Source organism: Podarcis erhardii, assembly GCF_964252035.2.
Source record: "Podarcis erhardii genome assembly, chromosome: 17".
In the NCBI taxonomy this organism is placed as follows: Eukaryota; Metazoa; Chordata; class Lepidosauria; order Squamata; family Lacertidae; genus Podarcis; species Podarcis erhardii.
Genome location: NC_138515.1, coordinates 4,616,520 through 4,641,146, shown reverse-complemented (window position 1 = coordinate 4,641,146; position 24,627 = coordinate 4,616,520). Strand labels below are relative to the sequence as shown.

Below are 24,627 nucleotides of genomic sequence, written 5' to 3'. Positions count from 1 at the left end.
ATTTACCCTGCCATAGTCTGCCCTCCACTGGTTGAAAATCCAACACAGCCTGTTCCTTATTGACTTCAGGACCTTCTGTACTATTTAAATTCAGAATTTTGTCCCTTTGATTAGAGATGTCCTGGTGGGGGGGGGGGACCTGCTTCTTCTACAATGTGTTATCAAGAGCAGCAGCTGCAGGGTATGAAATGATAGAGAGATGTGCCCTGCATGGTGTTTTCATGTTCATGTTTATACACATATGAAGGTGTGCTAGAGGCAAGGTGTGTTGTCCACCTCCAGTCAGAGATTTAATTGCTGGAGATCCCAGGGAGGGAGCTGAACCCTGATGAATGATTTTAGCTGCTTGCACTGACAAATTTCCTGAAATGCAAAATTAGGAAAAGCAATTTACCTGCAACAGATATCAGAAATTAGTCATTATCCCTGGTAAATAGCAACATTGGAAGCTGCCTTTTACTCAGATCACTGCCCCAGCTAGTACTGTCTACCCTGACTGGCCAGGGTTTCAGACAAGGAACAATCCCAGCCCTAGCAGGAGAGGCTAAGGATTGAAGAAGAAGAAGAAGAAGAGTTTGGATTTGATATCCCGCCTTATCACTACCCGAAGGAGTCTCAAAGCAGCTAACACCTTTCCCTTCCTCCCCCACAACAAACACTCTGTGGGGTGAGTGGGGCTGAGAGACTTCAGAGAAGTGTGACTGGCCCAAGGTCACCCAGCAGCTGCATGTGGAGGAGCGGAGACGCGAACCCGGTTCACCAGATTACGAGTCCACCGCTCTTAACCACTACACCACACTGGCTCTGTGAACCTGAGACCTTCTGTATCCAAAGGCGATGCTCTACCACTGATCTGTGGCCCTTCCCCAGTAAGAATCACATAAACGACTGGTGCGTATATTTCGGACCCTTTGGACTTGTGATTTGCTAAGCTGAAGACAGCACAGCAGCTGTGGCCTGCCATCTGCTTGACATTGACCTGGGCTTTTGACATCCAAGGTGGGAGGCAGGAAAACCAGATTTACCAAGCCCTTGGAAGGCCATCACCACACATGGTTGGTGCAGATTGCATTCTGCTAGTGGGTGACGTTGTGAAGGTCTGTTACACATTTTGGGGAGTAACAATGGATTCTAGGCCCCAGCTGCACCATACATTTCAAGCAGTATCACAAGACATGTGTGACTCCAGCATTGTGACCCTCTAGAATAACAAAGGGGACCACCATGGCTGTTACAGCTACGGTGGAATCTCCCTGCTCAGTACTGTGGGGAAAGGCTTTGTCCTTGTAGTTCTCAACAGACTGAAGTCACTCGCTGACAGGGTCTATCCTGAGTCACAATGCAGCTTTAGAGCTCAGAGGTCTACAGTAGACATGCTTTTCCCACTGCGCCAGCTGCAGGAGAATTGCCGAGAGCAGAGATGCCCCTTGTGCATCGCCTTCATCAGGTCTTTGACCTCATCAGCTGAAAATGACTCTGCTCAACAAGATAGAAAGCTCACCTAAGCTCCGCGAGATGATTGTGTCCTTCCATGAGAACATGTCCAGTATGACGGCTCATCCTTAGCGGGATCCACAAGGACACGCTCTACAGGGAGCTGGCTTCAGGCACCAGGCCCGTTGGCAGACCAGCTCTGCATTATAAAGATGTCTGCAAATGTGACATGAAGGCTGGCAACATCAAGCACACGGTGTGGGAATCCCTGATAGATGACTGCGGCTCCTAGAGACAGTCTGGCTGTGCATCCATAGCAGTGAGCAGAGAAGAGATGACCACCAGGAGGAGCGCAGGGAGAAGAAACGCTGTGGTGTATCTGCAACAGCACAACCAGATGCCGTCCTGTGCCCCAGCTGCAACAAAACATGTCTCTCCCATATCGGTCTCTACAGCCACAGCCGGCGATGTAACTCTCCAATGGTTTGACTTTGCCCTTGAAGGCACACTCCTCCTCCATTGTCTCTCGAGACGGACAGATGCCAACATACCACTTTGAACAGCTGCTTTCAGAAGGGGCAACTGAGGAGAGGGTTACATTTGTCTGCACATATATGGTATAGGAGGGACGTGGGTGGTGCTGTGGGTTAAACCACAGAGCCTAGGGCTTGCCGATCAGAAGGTCGGCGGTTCGAATCCCTGTGACAGGGTGAGCTCCCGTTGCTCAGTCCCTGCTCCTGCCAACCAAGCAGTTCAAAAGCACGTCAAAGCGCAAGTAGGTAAATAGGTACCGCTCCAGCGGGAAGGTAAACGGCGTTTCCGTGCGCTGCTCTGGTTCTCCAGAAGTGGTTTAGTCATGCTGGCCACATGACCTGGAAGCTGTACGCCGGCTCCCTCAGCCAATAAAGTGAAATGAGCGCCGCAACCCCAGAGTCGGTCACAACTGGACCTAATGGTCAGGGGTCCCTTTACCTTTATATGGTATTGGAATGTGAGCTGCAAAGTCTTGCATTCAAAAGTAGCCTCAGCCATGAACTCACTGACTGGCAATAGGCAGTTTCAGGCTTCCCAAATACAATACGGAGATAATGACCATGTTTGGATGATCATATCTTGCCTTTGAAAGCTGAGATATGAGCGAGCCTTTCAGCCACACACAGAGCTCCTTCCATTCCTCTCTTTGTACAAGCAAGCAAAAAACAACGTTAAATCTTTTCGTTAACCATCACAGGAGTTGCCAATCTGATGTTCTCTGGATGTTATTGGACTCCCAGCAGTCCCAGGCAGCATGGCCAATGGAACTGTAGTCCAGCTGTATCTGGAGAGTAACAATTTGGCAAACCTGATTTAACCAGGAAACCATGGTTAACAGCTTCAGAACAAGCCAAAGTATTAAATCGTGGTTTTAAATTGGCTTAATCTCTTGGCCTGTTTTGAAGCTGTTAATTAGAGTTTCCTGATTCAGATGAAATGGGAAACTATAACAAACTGAAGACTTCTTGGTTTCATAGAATCAAAGAATTGTAGAGTTGGGTCTCCAAAGCCTGGTGCAAAAGACCCGGGATTTGGGGTTCTTAAAAATACCCCTGGCTCCCTCTCTGCTGCTGCTGTCTGAAGATGCAGATTTTTAGACAGACATGGATGTTAAGACATGCTGCCGAAGATACTGCAAAGCTGTGAATTGAAACAATCTCTGTGTTGCTGTTTTTTTAATATAATCTTTATTATTTTAAATTACACACATATACAAAGAATTTACAATCTCATATTACAAAAAGGAAATTAAAGGGAAAAAGCAATTAAGAAAGAAAAAAGAACATACAAAAGAAAAAAAGAAAAAGCAGATTTACATACATAGAAAAGCATAATCTTCCTTGTTAACACTTAAATAAACACCTAAAAAAAAGACTTCTGACAAAACGAGTCTTCCGATCATTCTCTTGTTGATTCTGCTTAGCTGAATAAAGCACTACTGGGTCACTGCCACCAGAGCCATACGTGGAACCCCATCCGATCATTCTCATTGTACTATTTATACTGTTTTTATCTGGTTTTGAAGTTTGGTTTTCACTGTACTGCCTTGAGGTCATTTTGCTGCTCGGTTTAAAATGATTCGTAAGCCACCTCGAGTTCCCTTGGCCCAGGAGGGGGCTGCAGAGCAGGTACAGCGCTGCAAAAAAGCACAGCAAATACCCACATATAAAAATGTGCATCTGAATTCCGCAGCCCAGCCTGTGACTCAGAATCTGGTCCCCCATTCCCCTCCCACAGAACAGAATCGAGGAGGTCCTTTAAAGGCCCCAGAGGTGCAAAGCGGGAGGAAATGAATCAGAGGACAAGAGCGCCACTAGTCCCACGTTCAGAGGAAGCTGGCATGCGTACAAGGTTGATTTCAAAAGGCTTCCTTTGGTACCCCATGACTGAACACACTGCAAAGATCGGGCGATAAGGCCTGGCACCGGATCCAACTGCCATTCACAGGGCAGAGGAACAGGGTCCTAGAAAGATGTAGCTGAGGATGCAGTTTTCTGCAGGAAGACCCAAAAGAGCCTGGCAGGCAAGGAACTGCAAGCTGTGCTGGAAGGGTGCTTGTGAATGGCAGGTTAACGTGATGGGGTCTTGCTCGGTTCTACTTCCAGCAGATCTGAAAGCAGCTGGTGCTCCCTTGGGGCAGTGGAGGCTGGTCCACTAGGGCACATGGGGCACTGCCCCATCCCCCTTAGTCTTTCCCCAATCACCTGCCAGTGTGGTGTAGTGGTTAAGAGTGGTGGACTCGTAACCTGGTGAACCGGGTTCGCTTCCCCGCTCCTCCACATGCAGCTGCTGGGTGACCTTGGGCCAGTCACACTTCTCTGAAGTCTCTCAGCCTCACTCACCTCACAGAGTTAAACCACACAGCCTAGGACTTGCCGATCAGAAGGTCAACGGTTTGAATCCCCGCGACGGGGTGAGCTCCCGTTGCTCCGTCCCTGCTCCTGCCAACCTAGCAGTTCGAAAGCACGTCAAAGTGCAAGTAGATAAATAGGTACTGCTCTGGAGGGAAGATAAACGGCGTTTCCATGCGCTGCTCTGGTTCACCAGAAGCGGCTTAGTCATGCTGGCCACAGGACCCGGAAGCTGTACGCCGGCTCCCTCGGCCAGTAAAGCGAGATGAGCGCCGCAACCCCAGAGTCGGCCACAACTGGACCTAATGGTCAGGGGTCCCTTTTAAGAGAGAAATACAAGCACAATACAGACATCTGTGTTTCCCCCAAAGGAGTCTCAGGTGACAAACATTGCTTCTCTTTCCCCAGCCCTCCCCAATTTTAGCCTCACAATTTTAGCACTGGGAAGCCCAAGAGAGTCCTGCCCCTGCCGCTCCACAAACATGAGTTTTGTGGCTGCCTGGGGTTTTGAACCTAGGTCTTCCCCGTCCTTGTCCAGCCTTTGCTTCACACGCGCAATATATTATGTGGGACACACACATAGGCGCCGACTCCATGGGGCTTGAGGGGGCCCGAGCCCCCTCAAAAATTCGTTTGGGGGGGCTCCGCCCCCCCAATAATCTCCGGCGCCCCTCCAGCAGAGCGCCATCGCCGCCCCTCCCCCAGCCCAAAATGCACAGGGAGGGGCGGGCTGCATGCCTCCTGCCCTCCCTCCCGAGCAAAAGCTCCACCCAATTTCCTTTGGAGCTGATTAATAGGCGCAGCACGCTCTCCCCTATTCGCTCACGAGGAGGCGGCGCCACTTTATTTGCATATTCATGAGCTTATTTATTATTCATGAGCTTTCCCGGGCCCCCCCAATATTTTTTATAAGTCCGCGTCCCTGGACACACACTGCAAGCAAACTCAAAGAACCCACACACTTTCCCCCCCTGGAGCCTCATCAGATCTGGAAGCTGATATTGATAAGGAAAGTAAAGATGTCACTTCTGAGAAAGAGAGACTGGTTAGAGAAAGAGATAAGAGGAAGGAGGGTGAATTGCAGAGTCACTAGGAAAGGGGTTCCTCCAACAGGTCCTGGACTTCTCTGCCCTCCTTGGGCAAAGGAGGCAAATCCACAAAGGCTTTGCAAGCACTGCTCTCACCTGGGTTCCCATTAAATCCAACTCCCATCTAAGCACAAGGCCCCTGATTGGCCTCCACTGCCAACAGCCTTAAAGGTAAAGGTAAAGGGACCCCTGAAAATTAGGTCCAGCTTCCGGGTCATGTGACCAGCATGACTAAGCGGCTTCTGGTGAACCAGAGCAGAGTAGTTCGTTAGTTTGTAGTAGCTATTGGAAATAAAAGGAGTTATGCTTCACAGCTAGCTTCCGCGTTATTTATACTCTGCTGAGTCTGGTGCTCACAATGCACAGTTGCATTGTGCATTGAGTCCAGGGCACTGAGACCTGCTTTCCAGGACTGGAAGGTCTCTGAAAGTGCTCCAGTCGCCTAGCTCAGTCGGGGCAGAACCAGTTATTGAGCCCAGTCGCTGACATTGGTTGAAAGGCATACTGACACTTTCCTCTCGTCCACACTCTGAAATCATTCCAATTCCTATCTCCACCCTGTTTTAGGCACTGCATAATCATAGAATCTTAGAGTTGGAATGGACCCCCTATGGTCATCTAGTCCAACCCTCTGCAATGCAGGAATCTCAGCTAAAGCATCCCTGACAGATGGCCATCCAACCTCTCCAAGGAAGGAGAGTCCACCATCTCCCGAGGGAGGCTGTTCCACTGCTGAACAGCTCTTTCCATCAGAAAGTTCTTATTGTTTAGTCAGAATCTCCTTTCTTGAAACTTGAAGCCACTGGTTCGAGTCCTACCCTCAAGAGCAGGAGAAAACAAGCATGCTCCCTCCTCCATGTGGCATAGCCGAAAAAACCTTTATTATTATTTTTAACCTCTCTTGCAAGCCTGAGCTCATTCTGAGCTTTAGCCAGCCTGATTTCCCCCTGCAACTGTTGGCTACTTATGTATACTCCTCCTTTGTGATTTCCCTTTCTTCCATTTCTTATACATGCCCTTCTTAACTCTCAGCTCATCTGTAAGCTCCTTATGCAGTCACACCGGTTTCCTTTTATTTTTCAGTTCCAATGTGGCTTAAGGATAGGCTGCTGAGTGGAGAACTGAACATGCAGAGGCACACATTTACAGATGTGATTCTAGACTCTAAAACCTAGAGCTGGTTAGAAATGCTTGGCTTGTAGCCAATGTTAGTCCTATTTGGTATAGACCCATTGGAAATAATGGACATGACTAACTTTGGTCCGTTAATCTCAATGAGTTTAACTGAGTGTAACTTAGTTGGTGCAGGATGTGTTGTGCTTTACAAAAGACAATCCTCTCTTTGAAGTCAAAGTTTGATTTAAGGATAAGGGAGAACAGCAGAGGCCTTGACATTGTCCATCAGCAGTTAGTAGCGCCTGGTCAGCAGACGGAGCAGGCAGCAAAAGCCACCTGTTGTCTTCATCACAATGTTGATGTGCATTCTATTTCTACTACAGTAATTATTTCTACATTTGTGTGAACATATGAACTAGCATATTACAATGTTGTGCGAATTGGATGCCCTCTTTGATTCTTCTTTTTGTGTGATGCAGATCCTCCTTTTTGGCAATACATAACTGGCCAAAAAGAAGTGCCAGCAGCACAGCTTGTTATCGTTGCTTCTGCAAGCGGCAGTAAGAGCACCTCCTTAGGTAGCCTGACCACCGTTTTGCACACCCCATAATGCCCCAGGCCTGGCATCGTTCTGGGACACTGTGGGAAGGAAGAAATGGTGGTTGATTCTCTCTCTCTCTCTCCCTCTGTGTGTGGAGATATTCAGATAACATTTCTGCAGAATTGCCTTTTTTCTGGGATGGAATTTTCTCAGAAAAATGTCTTCTGAGAAATTTTGGCTCAGCTTTAGTTGAAAGGGGGCAGGTGAGCAAAGCAGCATTAATATTATATTTTATTTGCTATTATTATTACTCATACTCTCTCATCCTTTGTGTGCAGTTTGGATACTGCACTATGGGCTTTGAAGTGGGATTTTCAGGTCACCTCACCAAGTCCGAAATGCAATACGGGGCAAACTTCAAACTGATCTTGGTCTGAAGTAGCTTGGTTGCCAGTAATAGAGCTGCTAGGTATCTAAAACTGGCATGCTCAGGAATTTGCTGCCACATCTACTACCAAGAACAGCTGCCAAAAGAAGAGGAACATAAATGTATTTATCGCTGGATAAATAGTGTTGCAAAAGCCCAGTGCCTGGCTCTCTCTCTGCAAAGCGGTGGCAAGAGCACATGGGATTACGGGACTTCCGGCTGCTGTGGAAAGGAATGTCGGTGTGCTAAGTGTCGGCTGCGACACGGAGCTGGCACAAAGGCTTTTGAAGGCAGCGCCAGAGCTCAGCGCACCCCCAAAAAACCCCCACAGGAGTGTGGGGACCCAAGGGTTCCTGCAGAGCGAAATTTCTGGCCCCCCCGGCCCCCCCCACCAGTGCCTGTTTAGCACACAGGGTCTGTGTCCCTTTGGAGAATAGGTAGAATACACGGTGGAAACTGTCGTGCTTTAGGAATGAATGAATGAATAGACTTTATTTGCGTAGCCGACAGGCCATAGCATCAAAGGACAAACACCGACAAAAATACGGAAATATGGTTTATTCACCTATTTACAACTTCAGTCCTCCAGAGGGCAACACACTGGCGACCTCTGCTGCAGAGTGTTCTGGAAGTAAAGGCGAACCAAGATAAAACTCATGAATGCTGGTTCTAATCACTAGGCCCTAGCAATGTACTAGATCTCATTCACTTCTCAGTCAGGAATCTGGACTCTCCTTGTCTCATGTGCCATGCTTAAAAAGAATAAATTCATTGCAGGTTTTATCATCTCCAGAGGAAGATTCCAATTAAGAACGGACAATGGATTATTCTACTGTGGGGAATGAAGATTCTGCCCCCCAGTATTTTGAACATCCCCATTTGCAAGCAAATGATGATGCAGACCTATTCTTTCCTGCTTCAGAGGGTGTGGATGCTGGGGCCATGCCCACCTACTTCTCTCGTATGTCTGAATCCTACAGACACTCTCCAGGTAGGTATACAGTGATTGCAAGAGGACATACCTTTAAACAGACTAAGCAGCTGATCCCAATACCCTCCCCACCTCCCTCTGCCTGCAAGCTATTAAAGGTAAAGGTACCCCTGCCCGTATGGGCCAGTCTTGACAGACTCTAGGGTTGTGCGCTCATCTCACTCTAGAGGCCGGGAGCCAGCGCTGTCCAGAGACACTTCCGGGTCACGTGGCCAGCGTGACGAAGCTGCTCTGGCGAACCGGCACCAGAGCAGCACACAGAAACGCCGTTTACCTTCCGGCCAGTAAGCGGTCCCTATTTATCTACTTGCACCTGGGGGTGCTTTCGAAATGCTAGGTTGGCAGGTGCTGGGACTGAGCGACGGGAGCGCACCCCGCCACGGGGATTCAAACCGCCAACCTTTCAATCGGCAAGTCCTAGGCGCTGAGGCTTTTACCCACAGCGCCACCCGCATCCCTCTGCAAGCTATTAGCCCTTATAATTACCCTTTTGAATCATAGATGGGTATGCTGTGTTTGGCAAAGGCCCTCTGTGCACTCAAAGGGACTTTTACTATTACTTTGGAGGCAAAAGTAATGTGCCAGTGCATCTCTGTAGCCACCTCATTCTCAGAATTTCTGGCTGATTGGCTTACCGTTGTGTTTTCACATTGCAAATATTAAAGTATATGTCAAACCTACAATTAAAAAAAACCATCAACGTTGTGGGCTGCTTCTATTCAGGGTTCCTGACAGACTGTCATGCTCTTTCTCAAGATACTCTATTCCATTACCTTCTCCGACCCCAGTTTTCCATACGCCCCACAAAAGGTACCCAGCCCCACTTAATTCAGTAGAACTTATTTCAGAGTAGACATGGCTAAGATTGCAATCTCGGCATTGTATGGCCATTCACAGTCCTCACTGTGGGAATGTGGATCCAGCCAGAGGGCTGTATCCTAAACTGGCCCATCTTTGAAAGGTCCACCCACCAATCACTTGATGTCATATTACATCATGTAGTTCAATTTTAAACTTGCAGCAGCAAAGGAAACCGCTTTGAGGTTTTTCCTTGCAGTCAAGGAAGGAATAATTTTTATGAAATAAAAGTAAGTAAGGAAGAACTGACTCCCAATTCTTCCTTTACAACCATGGCTTGCATTTGGGAAAAAAAATCAAGCCACGCCTGATTCATCCTTTTGAATTTGGCACCACGGCTTGACCTGTGCTGGATGTCATGTGACAGATGGCCATGGACCAAATGAAGAGGCTTGTTTAGCCTAATTACACCCACAATTCCCAGCACCCTGAACAAACTACAGCTCACAGGCTTCTTGTGGGGGAACCCAGGTCCTTTAAATGTTTGTTGTGAACAGAGTCTGGGAGCTCTCCGTGGTGCTGCACCTCCAGCCCTGCGGAGACCTCCATGGGACCAGAACAGGACAAGAGGCTGAATGCTTCTGAATACTGGTGCGTGCGTGTGAGAGGAGCGAGGCTGTCCCTATAGCCTGACTGTGAGCTTCTTGGAAGCATCTAACTGACCGCTGCTGGCAACAGGATACCGAATGAAGGAGCCCCTTATTCTGATCCAGCAGAGCCTGCTTGGCCAACTTTAGCGTAGGCCCACTGCCCTGAACACCTGCACACCCTACTTAATGTTTCCTTTTGTTTCCTCTCCAACAGTGCGGCAGTTGTATCCCATCCTCAATGGTTTGCAGTGGGTGGATGGGCACCCTTACAGCACAGCAGCTTGGGTCTCCAGTTCTTCTGGAAAGCCCCATGCTGGACTCCCAATCTACACCTCTGCCACGTCCTCATATCAGACCCTCCAAGCACCTCCCTCGCCCAAGGACCTCAGCCCCGATGACAAGGGGAGCCCCAGATACCTGGAGATGTTGAAGACGGAGCGGATGAGCCCCACCCATGCTGAACTGCTGCCTTTGGGAACCCCGACTGGAGCAGCTTACGCAATGGGGCAGGACTTTGGATACTTCCAGCCATCTGGGAGTCCCCTGACAGCTGGGTATTCCCCTAAACTACGGGGGACAACACAGCTCTCTCCTACTGGTGAGGATTTTTGCTGGGGACCATCACATGGGCTGCGGAGCAAAGCAGGAACGATATGACACAATGGACTGCACCACTCCAAACCTCTTTCAAAAGCTCACCTGCCTGTAAAACAAAAACACCTTGGTAAAACGGTGCAGACTGGAGAGGCAGATTGTGCGTTTTCAAATTTAAGGTTTTGTACCAAAGTTAAAAATTTGCACCAAAATACATTTTCATTTCAGTCCTAATGTGAATATTTAAATGCAGGTTGGTTGGTTTTTTTTTAAAAAAACCTAAACATGCCAAATGTGTGGATCACTCAGATGACATTTCCCATTGGGAAGTTTGGCTATGATGTTGAAAGAGTTTATGTGCTCTAGCCGGCCCAGCTGATCAGCACTTTTTTTGTGCTGCTTGGACGTCAGAGCTGACCAACCATGAAGCTATTTACCAGAGGCAATGGCAAGACATAGTCAGCGTAAAAAATGTGTTTAGGAGAAGCGACATCCACAGGCAAATCTATAAAATGCTACAGTGCCTGTGGCTTAATCTTGGTCATGAACTGCCACCTCTGAGCTGCAAAGTTCTGCTAATTAAATGTAGAACATATTTCTTTCCCACATTATACTCTGCATATGCTTAGTGGCACAATAATTATGACCTTACAGGTTCCAGATCTGGACTCTGGCATTGAAAACACATTCTAGAGCTGACCTCTTAGGTTCTAGGATGAACTTATAGGCCAAGACAGATCTATAATGGAGATTAAGCTCTAGCAGCATTTATTAGACATGCAAAGAAATGGGTAAATGGGTAAAAAGGAAGAAATGGGTAAATGGGTAAATGTCTAATAAATTAATATTCCTCTACCCAAGAATCATTGTTCTTGACGTCTTTCTCGCGCTTTCTCTATCTGGCCTTCTACAGCCCAGCACTGCATCAGACATGCTGCTAGTAGCATCTCCTCAAAGTGAAGGGCCTCATGCCCGCCCCCTTCTGAGCTATTCTGCCACTTCCCCACTGACTGCTTGTCCCCATCTCTTTCCTCAGAGGCGCGAGAGTGCGTGAATTGCGGAGCCACAGCCACGCCACTGTGGCGAAGGGATGGCACTGGTCACTACCTCTGTAATGCCTGTGGGCTCTACCACAAGATGAATGGGCAGAACAGGCCTCTCATCCGGCCAAAGAAACGTCTGGTAATATATTTTTTATATTCAGGGCAACATTGAGGTTTGCAGAAGGACATTCTGGTGTGTGTGTGGGGGGGGGGGGGAAATCTGACTGACAGGGGTGGGCAGGAATGGACCATCAGGGTAGGTAGGGGAATGGAGTGGCGTGGCTGGACTCCCTGCAACAGTTTGTTGAAGGTTCCATTTGTCGCTGTATGTAACAATCCTCATCATATTCAACCATGCAGATTGTCAGCAAGCGAGCCGGCACCCAGTGCAGTAACTGCCAGACGACGACCACCACCCTCTGGCGCCGAAACGTGAACGGAGAACCCGTATGCAATGCCTGTGGTCTCTATTTCAAGCTGCACAATGTAAGCCAAGGCAGTAGGGAGTTTGGTTGATGGAATAAGGGCATCTCAGCAATTATCTCATGAGTGCTTGCTTGCTTCTCCCTCCTTCCCTCTCTCTTTCTCTCTTTCTCTCTCTCTCACACACCCATTTAATGGATAAAAAGCATTACACTGATTTTATGTCAAGTGACTTAAGGACCGTTTTGGTCTCGTAGACCTGCCACACCAAATAAGTGTGTGCAACTAACTTCAAAATCTGCATTTTCCTAGAACTGAGAAACCCCATTTGTGTCATTAAACACCTCCCCAAATGCTAACGTTTTCAGAATGCAGATGTATGCTGTGAAAACTGTCAAATTCTGTCTGCAAGCTGGTGGACAGGATAACAAGAAAAGGCACTTGTGGACAAGGCTGCATGAGCACTGAAACAGGAAGTCTGCTGTTCAAAACCTGGCACTGCCATAAATGCGTGCCATTGCCTCGAACGAGCCATCCTGACAAACTACACTTTATTACTTAAACATGATGGCTTCTTCTTCTGAAGATGTTTTCAGAAGGGAACCTGCAGAGGCTTCCCCCTTTGCCCACCTGTTTTCGGCTGCCTGGACCACCTGTAGCTCCTAACAGCAATTTATATGGCCCAGACACTTCGTGAAGCTGCCTCGTCCACCTATTCCATCAACATGCTTTCCTTCCCATTCTTGTCCTCCCTATTCTTTCTGGCTTTCTGAAGTGTTTTCACCCTTGTTCTGTGTTGTTTCAGAATAAGCAGAAGGTTAAGGGCTTATGCACCGTGTCCGAGCAAATCCCCCCTTCTTTGCCCCCGAACTTTCTCTGCAAAAACCTGCTCTTTAAAGCTCAATCAGAGCAAATGGCAATCTGTGGAAAGCCCAAATTGTTGTTTGCTCTAATTGAGAGCTAAAAAGCGGGTTTCTGTGGGGAAAGCTTGGGGCAGGGGAGAAAATGACACGTGCTTGGACACGAAGCTTTTAAGTGCAGACGTGTCCCTGGAAAGAGCAGGACAAAAGTTACGTGTGGATAAGCCCCGAGTGTTCTATTTGATAAAAGGTACATAGTGTTGTGTCCAGTTATACCCAGAGCAGATCCATGTAAATGACTTGGCTAACTTAATGCCCCTTAATTTCAGTGGGTCTACTCTAAGTAAGACTTAGTTGGATACAATCCATGGATTTTAAAAGAACGTGTTCCCTCCTAGTTTGCCTGTTTCGGGGGAAATAAATCTGATCCCCCACCCCCAGATGTTTGAGAACAAATTGGTAGGTTTCTGCCATTCCCATGTTGCCTTGAGGACTCAAATTTGGGTGACTTTATACTGCTCCAAAGGGAGCACCTTCAGTACCCTTTTCCCAGACCAAGGATGTGCCTCTCCCATCGTCCTCAGACCCTGGGGGTGCCTACCCTGTAGCTTCTCCTGCAGAGCTGTCACAGCCAGGAAGCGGGATGAGGCAGTTGCCTCAGGCTGTGGATCTGCCAGCTGCCACACGCATACATGCTCCTGCAATATGCACCCCCCCCATCTCTGTTTACTCCTCGGGCTGCTTCAGGCAGTGTGCGTATGTGAAGTGGCATTTTTAGCACACTAAAGTCAGGAAGGAATTGCTTTCATTTGCTTTCCAGAACAGTAACTGTATCGTTATGTTGCACTACAGCAAGCAAGCAAACAAAATAATAATTTTTATTAATAATAATTTTATTATTTATACCTCACCCATCTGGCTAGGTTTCCCCAGCCACTCTGGGCGGCTGACAGTATATCTAAAAACATCAAGTGTTAAAAACCTCCCAATACAGAGCTGCCTTCAGATGTCTTCTAAAAGTTGTGTGATTCTTTATCTCCTTGACATCTGAAGGGAGGGTGTTCCATAGGGAGAGCACCACAACTGAGAAGGCCCTCTGCCTTGAGAAGTGATCCTGTCAAACATGGTGGAGTTTACTTGAGTTAGTATGGCTCCATAGCCAGCCCCGCGCCTCTCTGCCCTCTCTGAACCATGCACCTGCAAACAGCCATTGCTCTAGCCTCTTCTTTACTCTATGATCTTCCTGTGATTCCTTCTGCTCGCTGCTTGACCACTCTGCGGCACTGCTCTCACGCTCGCTCACAGCTCCATCTTCTGCCTTCCAGGTGAATCGTCCCTTGGCAATGCGCAAGGATGGGATCCAGACCCGGAACCGCAAGGTCTCTTCAGCCAAGTCCAAAAAGCGCAAGGGGAATTCTGGGGAAGCTGCCATGTCCACCCCAACCCCCCTGGAGTTGATGCCAGCGCCTCTGATGGGGGAAGAAGCAGCTGCCCTCTATACTCTCAGCCCCATGATGTTGCCAGGACATTTGCTCCCTTTTGGACCCAATCCACACCTTCTAGGCTCTCCACCAGGCTTTCCTCCACAGGCTTCTCCTGCCCCACATGGCTCCCCTGGGGTTGTCTCTGCACTGGGGTAAAGAGCCCTACAACCACACAACAACCCACGGCATTCATGTACAGTGACTCTGGGACCAATAAGCAAGGAGGGCACATCTCTCTTGATAATTTTTTGGAGCACGTGTATTAACTGCTTGCAGAATGGGCGCCTTGGAAGAACAGGAGAAAAGAATAACAACGGGAGGGTGCTCTGATCCCGCATTTCGTCATCAGAGAAGACATATATTTTGGGGTAATTCCCCCAAGCAGCAGATGGGGTGGTGATAAAGCAGGCGAGCTCTTTTCCAGGCTGACTGTGCCACTTCATACCGCAGGTGAGAAATGCTGGGGCCGAATGCTTCCCCATCAGGGAGCAGGTGGTGGGAACATGTACTGTCCATGCAAGGGAACACAGGATGCTGTCTCACACCGAGTCAGACCACTGGTCCATCTAGCATTTGCTACACTGACCGGCAGCAGCTTGCAAGGATTCCAACCAGAGGTCTTTTCTGGTCATTCTGGAGGTGCTGGGGGGTTGAACCCAGGACCTTCCGCATGCAAGGTATTTATGTTACATTCGGGCTATGAAGAACCAACGGAAGGACAACCCTTCTCTCTGACATCCACTGTTTCCTATGCATGAAAGAAGATTTTTGTGCAGTCCCTCCACCTACTAAGCCATAGACGGAATCGAGCTACTGATCCCTCCACCCAGCTTTCTCCACCCTATCTGTAAAGAGCTGCTGTCCAACTATCTCCAACCGCATTCTTTTCCTTGTCTATTTGGCTAAGCATGCCCAGCTCATTTGCGTACCTTACATACAGTACTCCAGGAGTATCTGCACCTGCTTTTCTGTCCTCACAGCTATGTTTCCCCTGTGGAATAATTCGGATGAGTGCTCTGCGTGTGGTCGGATGTGTCCCCTGCAGCCTGGATTGCGTGACAACAAGAAGTTCATAATGAGCACCTGTCCTCTGCACCTCCAGACTGGTGCATTGGCCCATCATAACCAAAGCACATACCTTTGCACAGTGCCTCCCTTCTTGTCTTAGGGAAGAATGTGTACAAATGCAAAAAGAAATCCAGTTTAATCTTGTGAGAAATAGTGCTTCTGCTCACCCTATTTGTCATGTACTGTATATGGTAAAGGGGCCCTGTCTTTTTAAGTCAGTCACCAAGCTTAAGTCAGTCACCCCATCCTGAATCCTCCCTGTGGTTCCTGTATATCTGCCTGCAATGCAAGTGGCAATCCTAATAGTCACCCCCCCCCATTATGTATCTCAGCTGTCCCCCCCACCCCTGGCAAGCCAAAGTGTGGCTATCAGTAGAGATTTGGGAAAAAGTTGTTCCATGTACATCTCAGCTGCTCACTACTGCTTGCCTGTTGTGGGACATGGAGTTTTGTTTTGGGACTCCTTCGCCTTGGGGAACGCTGCACTCAGGCACGCCACTCCCACCTGCAGTGTTGTTCAATCCAGGAAAAAAACACCTTTCCATTCGTTTCTGCTGACTGTCTAAACTGACCCGTTAAAAATTAGTTGCTGAGCAGGGCAATTCGTACATGTTTGGTACCGGAGTGAACCGATTTTTGTCCTGCACAATCTACTGAAAAACGGGGGAACATCCATCAACGTCTTTCAATTTACAAAGCAAACATGCACACTCAGGATCTCTTTAACAGTTAAGGCACAACTAATCTGCTTTATTATATACTCTGCTTGTAACCCAAAGGGTTGGACCTGGAATTAATTCACCTCTGCCTGCCATTGGCTCTGACCTCACCTCCTGTTGGCCTCTCTGCCTTGTGCCCTACCACTCTCAGTGAGCGTCAGACCAGAGTCCACTTGGCTTATCATTATTTTGAAAGGATTCCAACTACAAGCAGACGCTTATAGTTGGATAGCTAGGTGTGGACTAGGGATTCTGTGGCCCTCCAGATTTTGTTGGACTCCCAACTCCCACTGGCACTGCCCAGCATAGCCAATCGTCAGGGATTATGGGAGCTGGAGTCAGGGGTGGGGGGGGGGAGGACATGTTCCCTATCCCTGCACTAGGCAGGCCACCCAAAGCCATCTAGTGATCTACAATTGGACTACCTTCCACCGACTCCTGTTCCATCCTGGTATCTCACCATTCACCCATCTTCTAATGCATGCAAGGAATTAATTTATCCGCACCTTAAAATCCATTCTGAAATGCACTGGCCCAAATCCGCTTCCCTGTACAGCTCCTAATCCTCCCTTTCCATGGGTATATTCATTCCCATCTCTAAAGCATCACAATAGGAGACAAAAAAAGAGGAGGGGATACATGCTGACCTTGAGCAGAGATAACGCACCCTGTCGACTCTTCACTGGCTTTGTAAATTTGCCACTGAGCTTCCACTGATGCCCTGCTCTTTTGGGGGTTTAAATTTGTTTCAGAGGGGAAAATATATATACTAATTTGTGTTAACAAACAAGAGGTGTGTGAGTGAGTTTTGTCTTCGGCAAGTTCCAGCTATGGCATGGCTTGGGCTGCTGGGAGTAGCTTCCACAGTGGAATGCCGGCTTCTTCAAGTGCCTTCAGTAATTTTTATGCGAAATTAAATGGATCATGAAGACACATGATTCCTGTAAAAAGGAGTGGGGAGGGTAGAGACATGTTCAGCTACAATAGACCTGCTCTCCTGACTAAACACAGTCCATAGTTTATGCTGCATACCTGCTGTCAGAGCCACCCTGGGTCCCAGCTCACAAGAGACCAAAGTCCAGTCCAAGCTATATACAAAAGGTTTTATTGAAGATCATTGTCGTCATTACATCCAAACTCCGTGGCTCCGCATCTGTTACCCTTAGATGTTAGAAGTCCCCTCTGAGTCCGTCCCTCCCCTGCACCAATTTAAGAGGCTTGTGCTGCTCCACCTTTTCCTCTCTTTCCTTTTCCGCAGGGTCTTCCTGCCCCCCTGTGTTCCCTCCTTCCGGGACTCCCCAGAGGCTGAGTCTTCTCCTGCCTGCTCCCCCCTCCTTCGTGCTTTGGCACCAGGCTCCTCCCCAGAGCTCTCCCCACTTCCGCGCGCCTCCACATTTGAACTTGGCGCGCGTACGTTGCTCCTGACCTTCCTTTCAACAGCCACACTGCTCCCGGTACTGCTTTCCGCCCCTTCCGGCAGGACGTCTTGCCCCGATCTCCTTCCCCCCTCTGCTCCTTGTTCTGTTCCTCCCGACACACTGGTAACTCCACCCTCTTCACTCCGTTCCGGTGGAGAAGCCGGTCCTGATCTCCAACTCCCACTGGTGGTTCCCCCTACGTTCCCCTGCTCCTGACTGTTTCCCCCTTGGGCTCCCCTTGGCTTGACCAGGGGGGCTCCCTTTTGGGAATCCTCCGATTCACTGGACGGACTCATGGACCATCTCGGGTCATTGTCGTCCTCTTCCTCGTCAGCCTGGAATCCTTCTCCCTCACTCTCGGTCTCCTCCCTCCTCTGCGCCTCTCTCCCTGAACCCCTGACATCCATCCCCCCCTCGAAGCCCCCCCTTCCCCCCTCCCCCCCATCGGGTGCGGGTTGTGGGAACTGCAGCTCCTCGGAGGTAGATGCAGGATACAGTTCGGCTACGTCCATGTCCTCTGCTGGCAGCTCGGTGTACGTGTGTTCGAATTCGGGTTCTTCACCCAAAATGTTCGCAGTTCCCTCTTCCATTGCTACTTCGTCTGGTGCTGCCGGCCAAGGCCCCTTCAGCCATTTCTTGCGCCAGGCTTCCTCTGGTTGCTCATCCCACCAATAAGAGGGCTCTGTGTCCACCCCCGAACACGATCCCCTGGGCGAGTTTGAGTCCGGCGTTCTTTCCTCGGCTGAAGAAAAGCCGTGGAAAGTGCTGCCTGAACATGTGGGGGTAAAGAGCCAGTCATCGAAGTACTCGGCTGGCATGGGTCTATGTGGGAAAAGGGCATGGAACTCGTCCTTTAAAAGAGGTTCGTCTAAAGCGTAGTCCGGCACCCACCCACTGGCACTGACTGGTGCACCCTCTCTGACTAGAAAGTATTCTATTCCCTCTTCCCCCCATCTCGAGTCCAGGATCTCTGTGACCTCGTTGAGTGGTTCGACCCTAGGCGATCCCTCCCTCCTAGGTGACTCTGTGCGTGGCTGCGGTACTGTTTCAGACTCCTGAAACCTGTGCGGGGCCTTGTAGGGAGTGAGCACCGACCTATGAAAAACCGGGTGGACTCTGGAACCTTCGGGGAGGGCCAGTCGAAAAGCCACGGGGTTGATCTTAGCCTCCACCTGGTATGGTCCTAGCTGCCTGTGCCCTAGCTTCTTCTTGGCCAACGACTTGGCTGGCATCGCCTGGGCCGCTAACCACACCCAGTCCCCCACCTGGATGTCCTCTCCCACTCTTCTGCCTTTGTCTGCCTGCACCTTATATGCTTGTTTGGCTAGCTCCAAATGTCTCCGCAGCTCCTCGTGCACCTCTTGTAGTTCTGCAGCGAACTGGTCGGCCTCTTGCGGCTCCCCCTCTCTTGGTGCTACGAACCCCGGGAAGGTCCTGGGATGACGTCCATTGTTCGCGAAGAACGGCGTCACCCCTGTCGACGCATGCTTCGTGTTGTTGTAGGCAAACTCCGCCATCGGTAGGTAGTCCACCCAAGCTGCGGGTCGCTGATTTGCGTAACATCTCAGGTACTGCTGCATGATCGCGTTGACCCTCTCGGCTTGGCCGTTGGTTTGTGGATGTCTTGCCGACGCTAGGTTGATCTTGACGTGCAGGATACCTAGGAGCTTCTGCCAAAAATTGGAAATAAACTGGCGCCCCCTGTCGGACAGGATGGCCCGCGGCAGCCCATGCGCCCGGAACACGTGGTCGATGAAGAGCTTGGCGGTCTGTTCCGCCGTCGCCACCTTCGCGCAGGGAATGAAGTGCGCCATCTTGGTGAACAAGTCCACCACCACCAGTACCGCCGTCTTGCCTCTGGAACTGGGCAGGTCAGTGACGAAGTCCAGCGCCACCCTCTCCCACGGTTGCTGTGGTGTTTCCAGTGGTTCCAGTAAGCCCGCCGGCTTCTGGTGTACTGGCTTGGACCTCTGACAAGTGTCACATCTGGCGACGTACTCCGCTACTTCTCCTCGCATCTGGGGCCACCAAAAGTCCCTGGCCACCAGTTCCATTGTCTTCTCCCTGCCGAAATGGTCCGCACTGGGAGCGTCGTGCAACTGCTGCAGAACCTTTGCTCGGAGCTCGTCGCTCGGCACGTAGAGGGCACCCTTGTGAGTTAACAGTCCGTCGCGTAACTGGAACTCATCGTCTCTCAGCGAACCCCTACGCAGCTCCTCTATTTTGGATTGTGCAAACTGATCTACCTGCAACGCGCGTCGTACCGCGTCCAGGTCGACAGCGATGGCAGCGCACGCCCACGCCTGCGGTGCAAAAATGTGCCTGGCTGCTATTGGCGCCGCTTCCTCAAGATATTGCGGTTTCCTGGAGAGCGCATCGGCTATAACGTTGGAGTCCCCTGGGACGTACTCTATCCTGAAGTCGAAATCCGCGAAGAACTCTGCCCAGCGCATGTGTCTTTGGCTCTGGAGTTTCGCCGTGCGCCAATACTCTAAGTTCTTGTGATCCGTGCGGACCTGCACTGTGTGCTTGGCTCCAATGAGGAAATGTCGCCACGCTTTGAACGCTGCGTGAATGGCTAACAGCTCCCTGTCCCATATGGTGTAGTTTTGCTCCGCTTTGCTGAGCTTTCTGGAGTAAAAGGCACCGGGTCTCCAGTTTCCATGTGGATCTTCTTGCAGGAGTACGGCTCCAACCGCTCTGTCTGACGCGTCGGTCTCTAGTCGTATGGGCTTGCCTGGATTCACGTGCAGCAGCTGCTCCTCGGAGGCGAAAAGGCTTTTAAGCTTCTGAAAAGAGCGCTCCGCTTGTTCCGTCCACACGAACCTCTTTTTCTTGGAACTGAGAGTGTCCGTGATCGCTGCCGTCTCCTTTGCAAAACCTCTGATGAATTTGCGGTAGAAGTTGGCGAAGCCGATGAATCTTTGGACTTCCTTCCGATTGCGAGGGCTCTTCCAGTCCAAAACCGCGCGGACCTTGGCGCTGTCCATGGCCAGCCCCTTGTCGGACAGCTTGTAGCCTAGGAAATCCACATCCGTCACATCAAACTGGCACTTCTCTAACTTGGCGTAGAGCTTGTTCTCCCGTAGTCTCTGCAGGACTTCCTTTACGTCCTTCTCATGGGCCTCCTCCGTTTCCGAAAAGATCAGGATGTCGTCGAGGAAACACACGCATTTCTTGTAGAGAAGTCCCGCTAGCACGTGATGCATAAATGCTTGGAAGACGTGAGATCCATTTTGGAGACCAAATGGCATAACTCTGTATTCGTACGTGCCCAGAGGCGTGAACATGGCCGTCTTCCACTCATCGCCCTCCCGGATGCGTATGAGGTTATACGCTCCACGCAGATCCAATTTGGTGAAGATCTTCCCCTTCCTTACGGTTGCCAGGAGATCATCTATCTTGGGCATGGGGAAGGCCTTGGGTTTGGTCTTACTGTTTATGAATCGATAGTCCACAATGAGTCTTTTTTGGGGTGTGTCCTTTTTCTTTACAAAGAAAACAGGACTGCCCCCCACCGCTTCCGATTCTCGGATGAATCCGCGCTTCAAATTGTGCTCTATGAACTCCCTGAGTTCTTGCATCTCGTCCTCAGACATGGAATACAGCTTTGCAGTCGGCAACTGCGCCCCTGGCACCAGGTCGATGGCACAATCATAAGGCCTGTGGGGCGGCAACTGGTCAGCTTCCTTCTCGCAGAAAACCTCCAGGAACCCCTCGTACTTGCGGGGTACTGCCTGCACCATGCCAAGTTGCAACTGCTGCTCAGCTCCCTCCTCCTGGCTGGACTGGATGCAATGTTGAGCACAGTACGATGAGCAAAAGGTGATCTGCCGTTGGTACCACGCTACAGCAGGACTGTGTCTCTCCAGCCAACTCATGCCTAATACTATAGGCGTGTCTGAAAGGCGGGTGACATTGAAGCTGATGACTTCTCGATGATTTCCAATCCTCATCACCATGGGAGGCGTCTGTTGCACAACTTGTCCTCCTAGCAATTTCCTGCCATCCACCGTGACTACGTTCAGAGGTGTTGTCGCTGGCAGAAGCGCTATGCGATGCTGCTTGACAAAGTGCGTCCCCACAAAATCTGCGTTGCTCCCAGAATCAATCGTGATGGGGACTTCCAGGGTGGTTCCATTCGGCAACTGAAGTGTTGCAGTGAGCTGCACCGCTGGCTTGGGTGGTAAAGGGTCTGTGCGTTGCAAAAGCGCTGGGGACTGCTCTACAGATTCGCGTGGCTGAGCCCCAGCAGCTCTGCTTCCAGCCAGGCACTGTCGTTTCCCTGAGGTTGCTCTGCTTGCATCATTTCTGCTGCAACAGTTGCTAAAGCTGCAGTGTGTTTCTGCAGCCTCTGGGGACACTCTTTCGCCATGTGCTGTGCACTGTCGCAAATGTAACACTTCCTGGTCCCTCTAGGAGGCTTTGCCTTCACTGCACCGGAAGCTGGGGCTCTGGCTGTTGCTTGAGCCTTAGCACCACCAAGTTCCATGGGCTCCTCCCCCTGCCTTCCCAGTGGCGAAGGATGTGACTGACTGAACTCCCTGGGGATGAAAGAAGACGTCCTCGCTGGTGGACGCACCTGACGTTCCTCCTCAGTGTGCCAAGGACGTCCCTCGTGCCGTATCCCAATCGCCAAAGCCCTCTGCACAAGCTCCTCCAGGGTCTGGGGTCTGTCTCCCCTGGCAAGTTCATCCTTAATGGGACCGCTGAGCCCCTCCCAGAACAAATCCCTCACAGGTGCACAATCCTTCTCCCAGCTTAGCGCAGTCAGTAAAGCAAAAAATCTAGAATGGTACTGACGCACAGTGGCTTTGCCTTGCCGCAATCCAAAAATTTCCCTGCGTGCAAGATCCACATCTACAGTTGACTGGAAGCAGGCATCCATCGCTTTAATGAATTCATCTGCATCGCGGCGGGCAGGGCCATCTTCACGCCACAAATTGCGCAACCAGTCTCTGGCCGGCCCATGCAAGTGAGAAACAATAAACCCCACTTTCTCCTCCTCATCTTTAAAGTCATGACGAAGCAAGTGCAATGCATACAAAACGTCTGCTCTGAAACTGGGGTAGTGCTTCAGGTTCCCATCGAAGTGGGTGACTAGGCTGCCCCCCCTCCGTCCAAGTCCAATCCCCTCTGATCTGGACCCTGGGAACCCTTCCCTGCTTGCACGTTCCCACCTTGTTTGCAGGTCCTGGCAGCGCTTCTCCATTTCGTCATGCTTCTTCTGAGACGCAAGGACTGCAGCAGTGAGTTCGGAAACTGTAGTTCGCAGCGCTGTCAACTGCTCCTCCGCACTCATGGCTGTCACCGTTCGTGAGCTTTGCAAAAAAAAAAAATTTGCGTTCTTTGGAGGGGACTTTCTGTCAGAGCCACCCTGGGTCCCAGCTCACAAGAGACCAAAGTCCAGTCCAAGCTATATACAAAAGGTTTTATTGAAGATCATTGTCGTCATTACATCCAAACTCCGTGGCTCCGCATCTGTTACCCTTAGATGTTAGAAGTCCCCTCTGAGTCCGTCCCTCCCCTGCACCAATTTAAGAGGCTTGTGCTGCTCCACCTTTTCCTCTCTTTCCTTTTCCGCAGGGTCTTCCTGCCCCCCTGTGTTCCCTCCTTCCGGGACTCCCCAGAGGCTGAGTCTTCTCCTGCCTGCTCCCCCCTCCTTCGTGCTTTGGCACCAGGCTCCTCCCCAGAGCTCTCCCCACTTCCGCGCGCCTCCACATTTGAACTTGGCGCGCGTACGTTGCTCCTGACCTTCCTTTCAACAGCCACACTGCTCCCGGTACTGCTTTCCGCCCCTTCCGGCAGGACGTCTTGCCCCGATCTCCTTCCCCCCTCTGCTCCTTGTTCTGTTCCTCCCGACACACTGGTAACTCCACCCTCTTCACTCCGTTCCGGTGGAGAAGCCGGTCCCGATCTCCAACTCCCACTGGCGGTTCCCCCTACGTTCCCCTGCTCCTGACTGTTTCCCCCTTGGGCTCCCCTTGGCTTGACCAGGGGGGCTCCCTTTTGGGAATCCTCCGATTCACTGGACGGACTCATGGACCATCTCGGGTCATTGTCGTCCTCTTCCTCGTCAGCCTGGAATCCTTCTCCCTCACTCTCGGTCTCCTCCCTCCTCTGCGCCTCTCTCCCTGAACCCCTGACACCTGCCCTTCATTCAACGTGGACAGCTTACAATAACAGACAAAACACCAAAATTGCAATAAAGGAGCCTTAAAACCAACAAACTGGTTACAATATGAAGCAGCAGTAATAATAACTGACTCTAGAACCACACCATGGAAATAATACCATTTAGGGGCAAAATATACATTACTTGTGCTGCAGCTACTTATAAGAAAACAAACAAACCCAAGACCTCATTCTCCTCTGAAAGCCACTTTTGGGTGAGGAAGATTAACATCAGTGAAGCGGTGGGAGGCTTCCCGGATTGTGCCTAGTTGTACTCACAAATGCCAGCGTCCCAGATCCTACTTTTCCCACAATTTCACCAACAAGGAAAGCTGTTGATTCTAATATCAAAGCTAAAAATTTGATATCCTTCCAGGAAAAAAACCACACAAGTTAAATGTGAGTTGTAGGCATTCAAAGTCTGAGTCCAATAAAACCTTTAAACTAAGGGCCTTTATTATGCATCCATGATTATTTGTACTCATGGTGCTGTTGGGGCAGTCATATATGACCCCTCTTTCAATACTATTGGTGCCTATAAAGGTTTTGGAGTGGTTAGACTACTTCATTTCCAATCAGTTCATATCTTGTAGCCTCCTGCTGAAATTTCTCATACTACAAACATGGGGGCGGGCGGTGTTGTCCCGCTTTTGTTGTGCTACAGTCTGTCTGGCCATTGATCCTGTGGCAGCCCTGGGGAAGCATTCTAGAACATCTAATGAAGCAGAATAAATCCATACTAATGCAATATTATTGTATTGATAACGTTTTGCAGAATGCCGTCACAATGAAACACCAGTCTGGACCAACCCTGTTTTTTCCTAAAAGCACAACAAAACAATTTGTAAGCTATAGCCTACTTTTTCAGATGCCAGACACCTCAGTCCAACTTCGCATTCTTCAGAGTTCCAAAG

General features: G+C 50.0%; 1 protein-coding gene and 1 long non-coding RNA gene across 6 annotated transcripts in view; one reads left to right on the top strand and one right to left on the bottom strand.

Annotated features, from left to right (window-relative positions):
- GATA1 (GATA binding protein 1) overlaps positions 1–16,911 on the top strand; it is a 22,480-nt gene extending 5,569 nt beyond the window's left edge. For 3 of the 5 annotated variants that reach the window (XM_081845424.1, XM_081845423.1, XM_081845426.1), the window contains exons 2-6: positions 8,269–8,482; positions 10,145–10,528; positions 11,561–11,706; positions 11,928–12,053; positions 14,176–16,911. In XM_081845424.1, coding sequence (XP_081701550.1) covers positions 8,311–8,482; positions 10,145–10,528; positions 11,561–11,706; positions 11,928–12,053; positions 14,176–14,490 — 1,143 coding nt within the window. In that variant the 5' untranslated portion in view covers positions 8,269–8,310 and the 3' untranslated portion in view covers positions 14,491–16,911. The remainder of the gene's footprint in view (positions 1–8,268; positions 8,483–10,144; positions 10,529–11,560; positions 11,707–11,927; positions 12,054–14,175) is intronic. The other 2 variants (XM_081845427.1, XM_081845425.1) reach the window with 1 other exon arrangement.
- Positions 3,450–24,627, bottom strand: LOC309332526. The gene is made up of 4 exons (XR_014152107.1): positions 23,689–24,627; positions 15,264–17,153; positions 10,348–10,633; positions 3,450–3,604 (listed from the first exon to the last, which is right to left on the bottom strand). It is a non-coding gene; the product is annotated as an uncharacterized lncRNA (long non-coding RNA).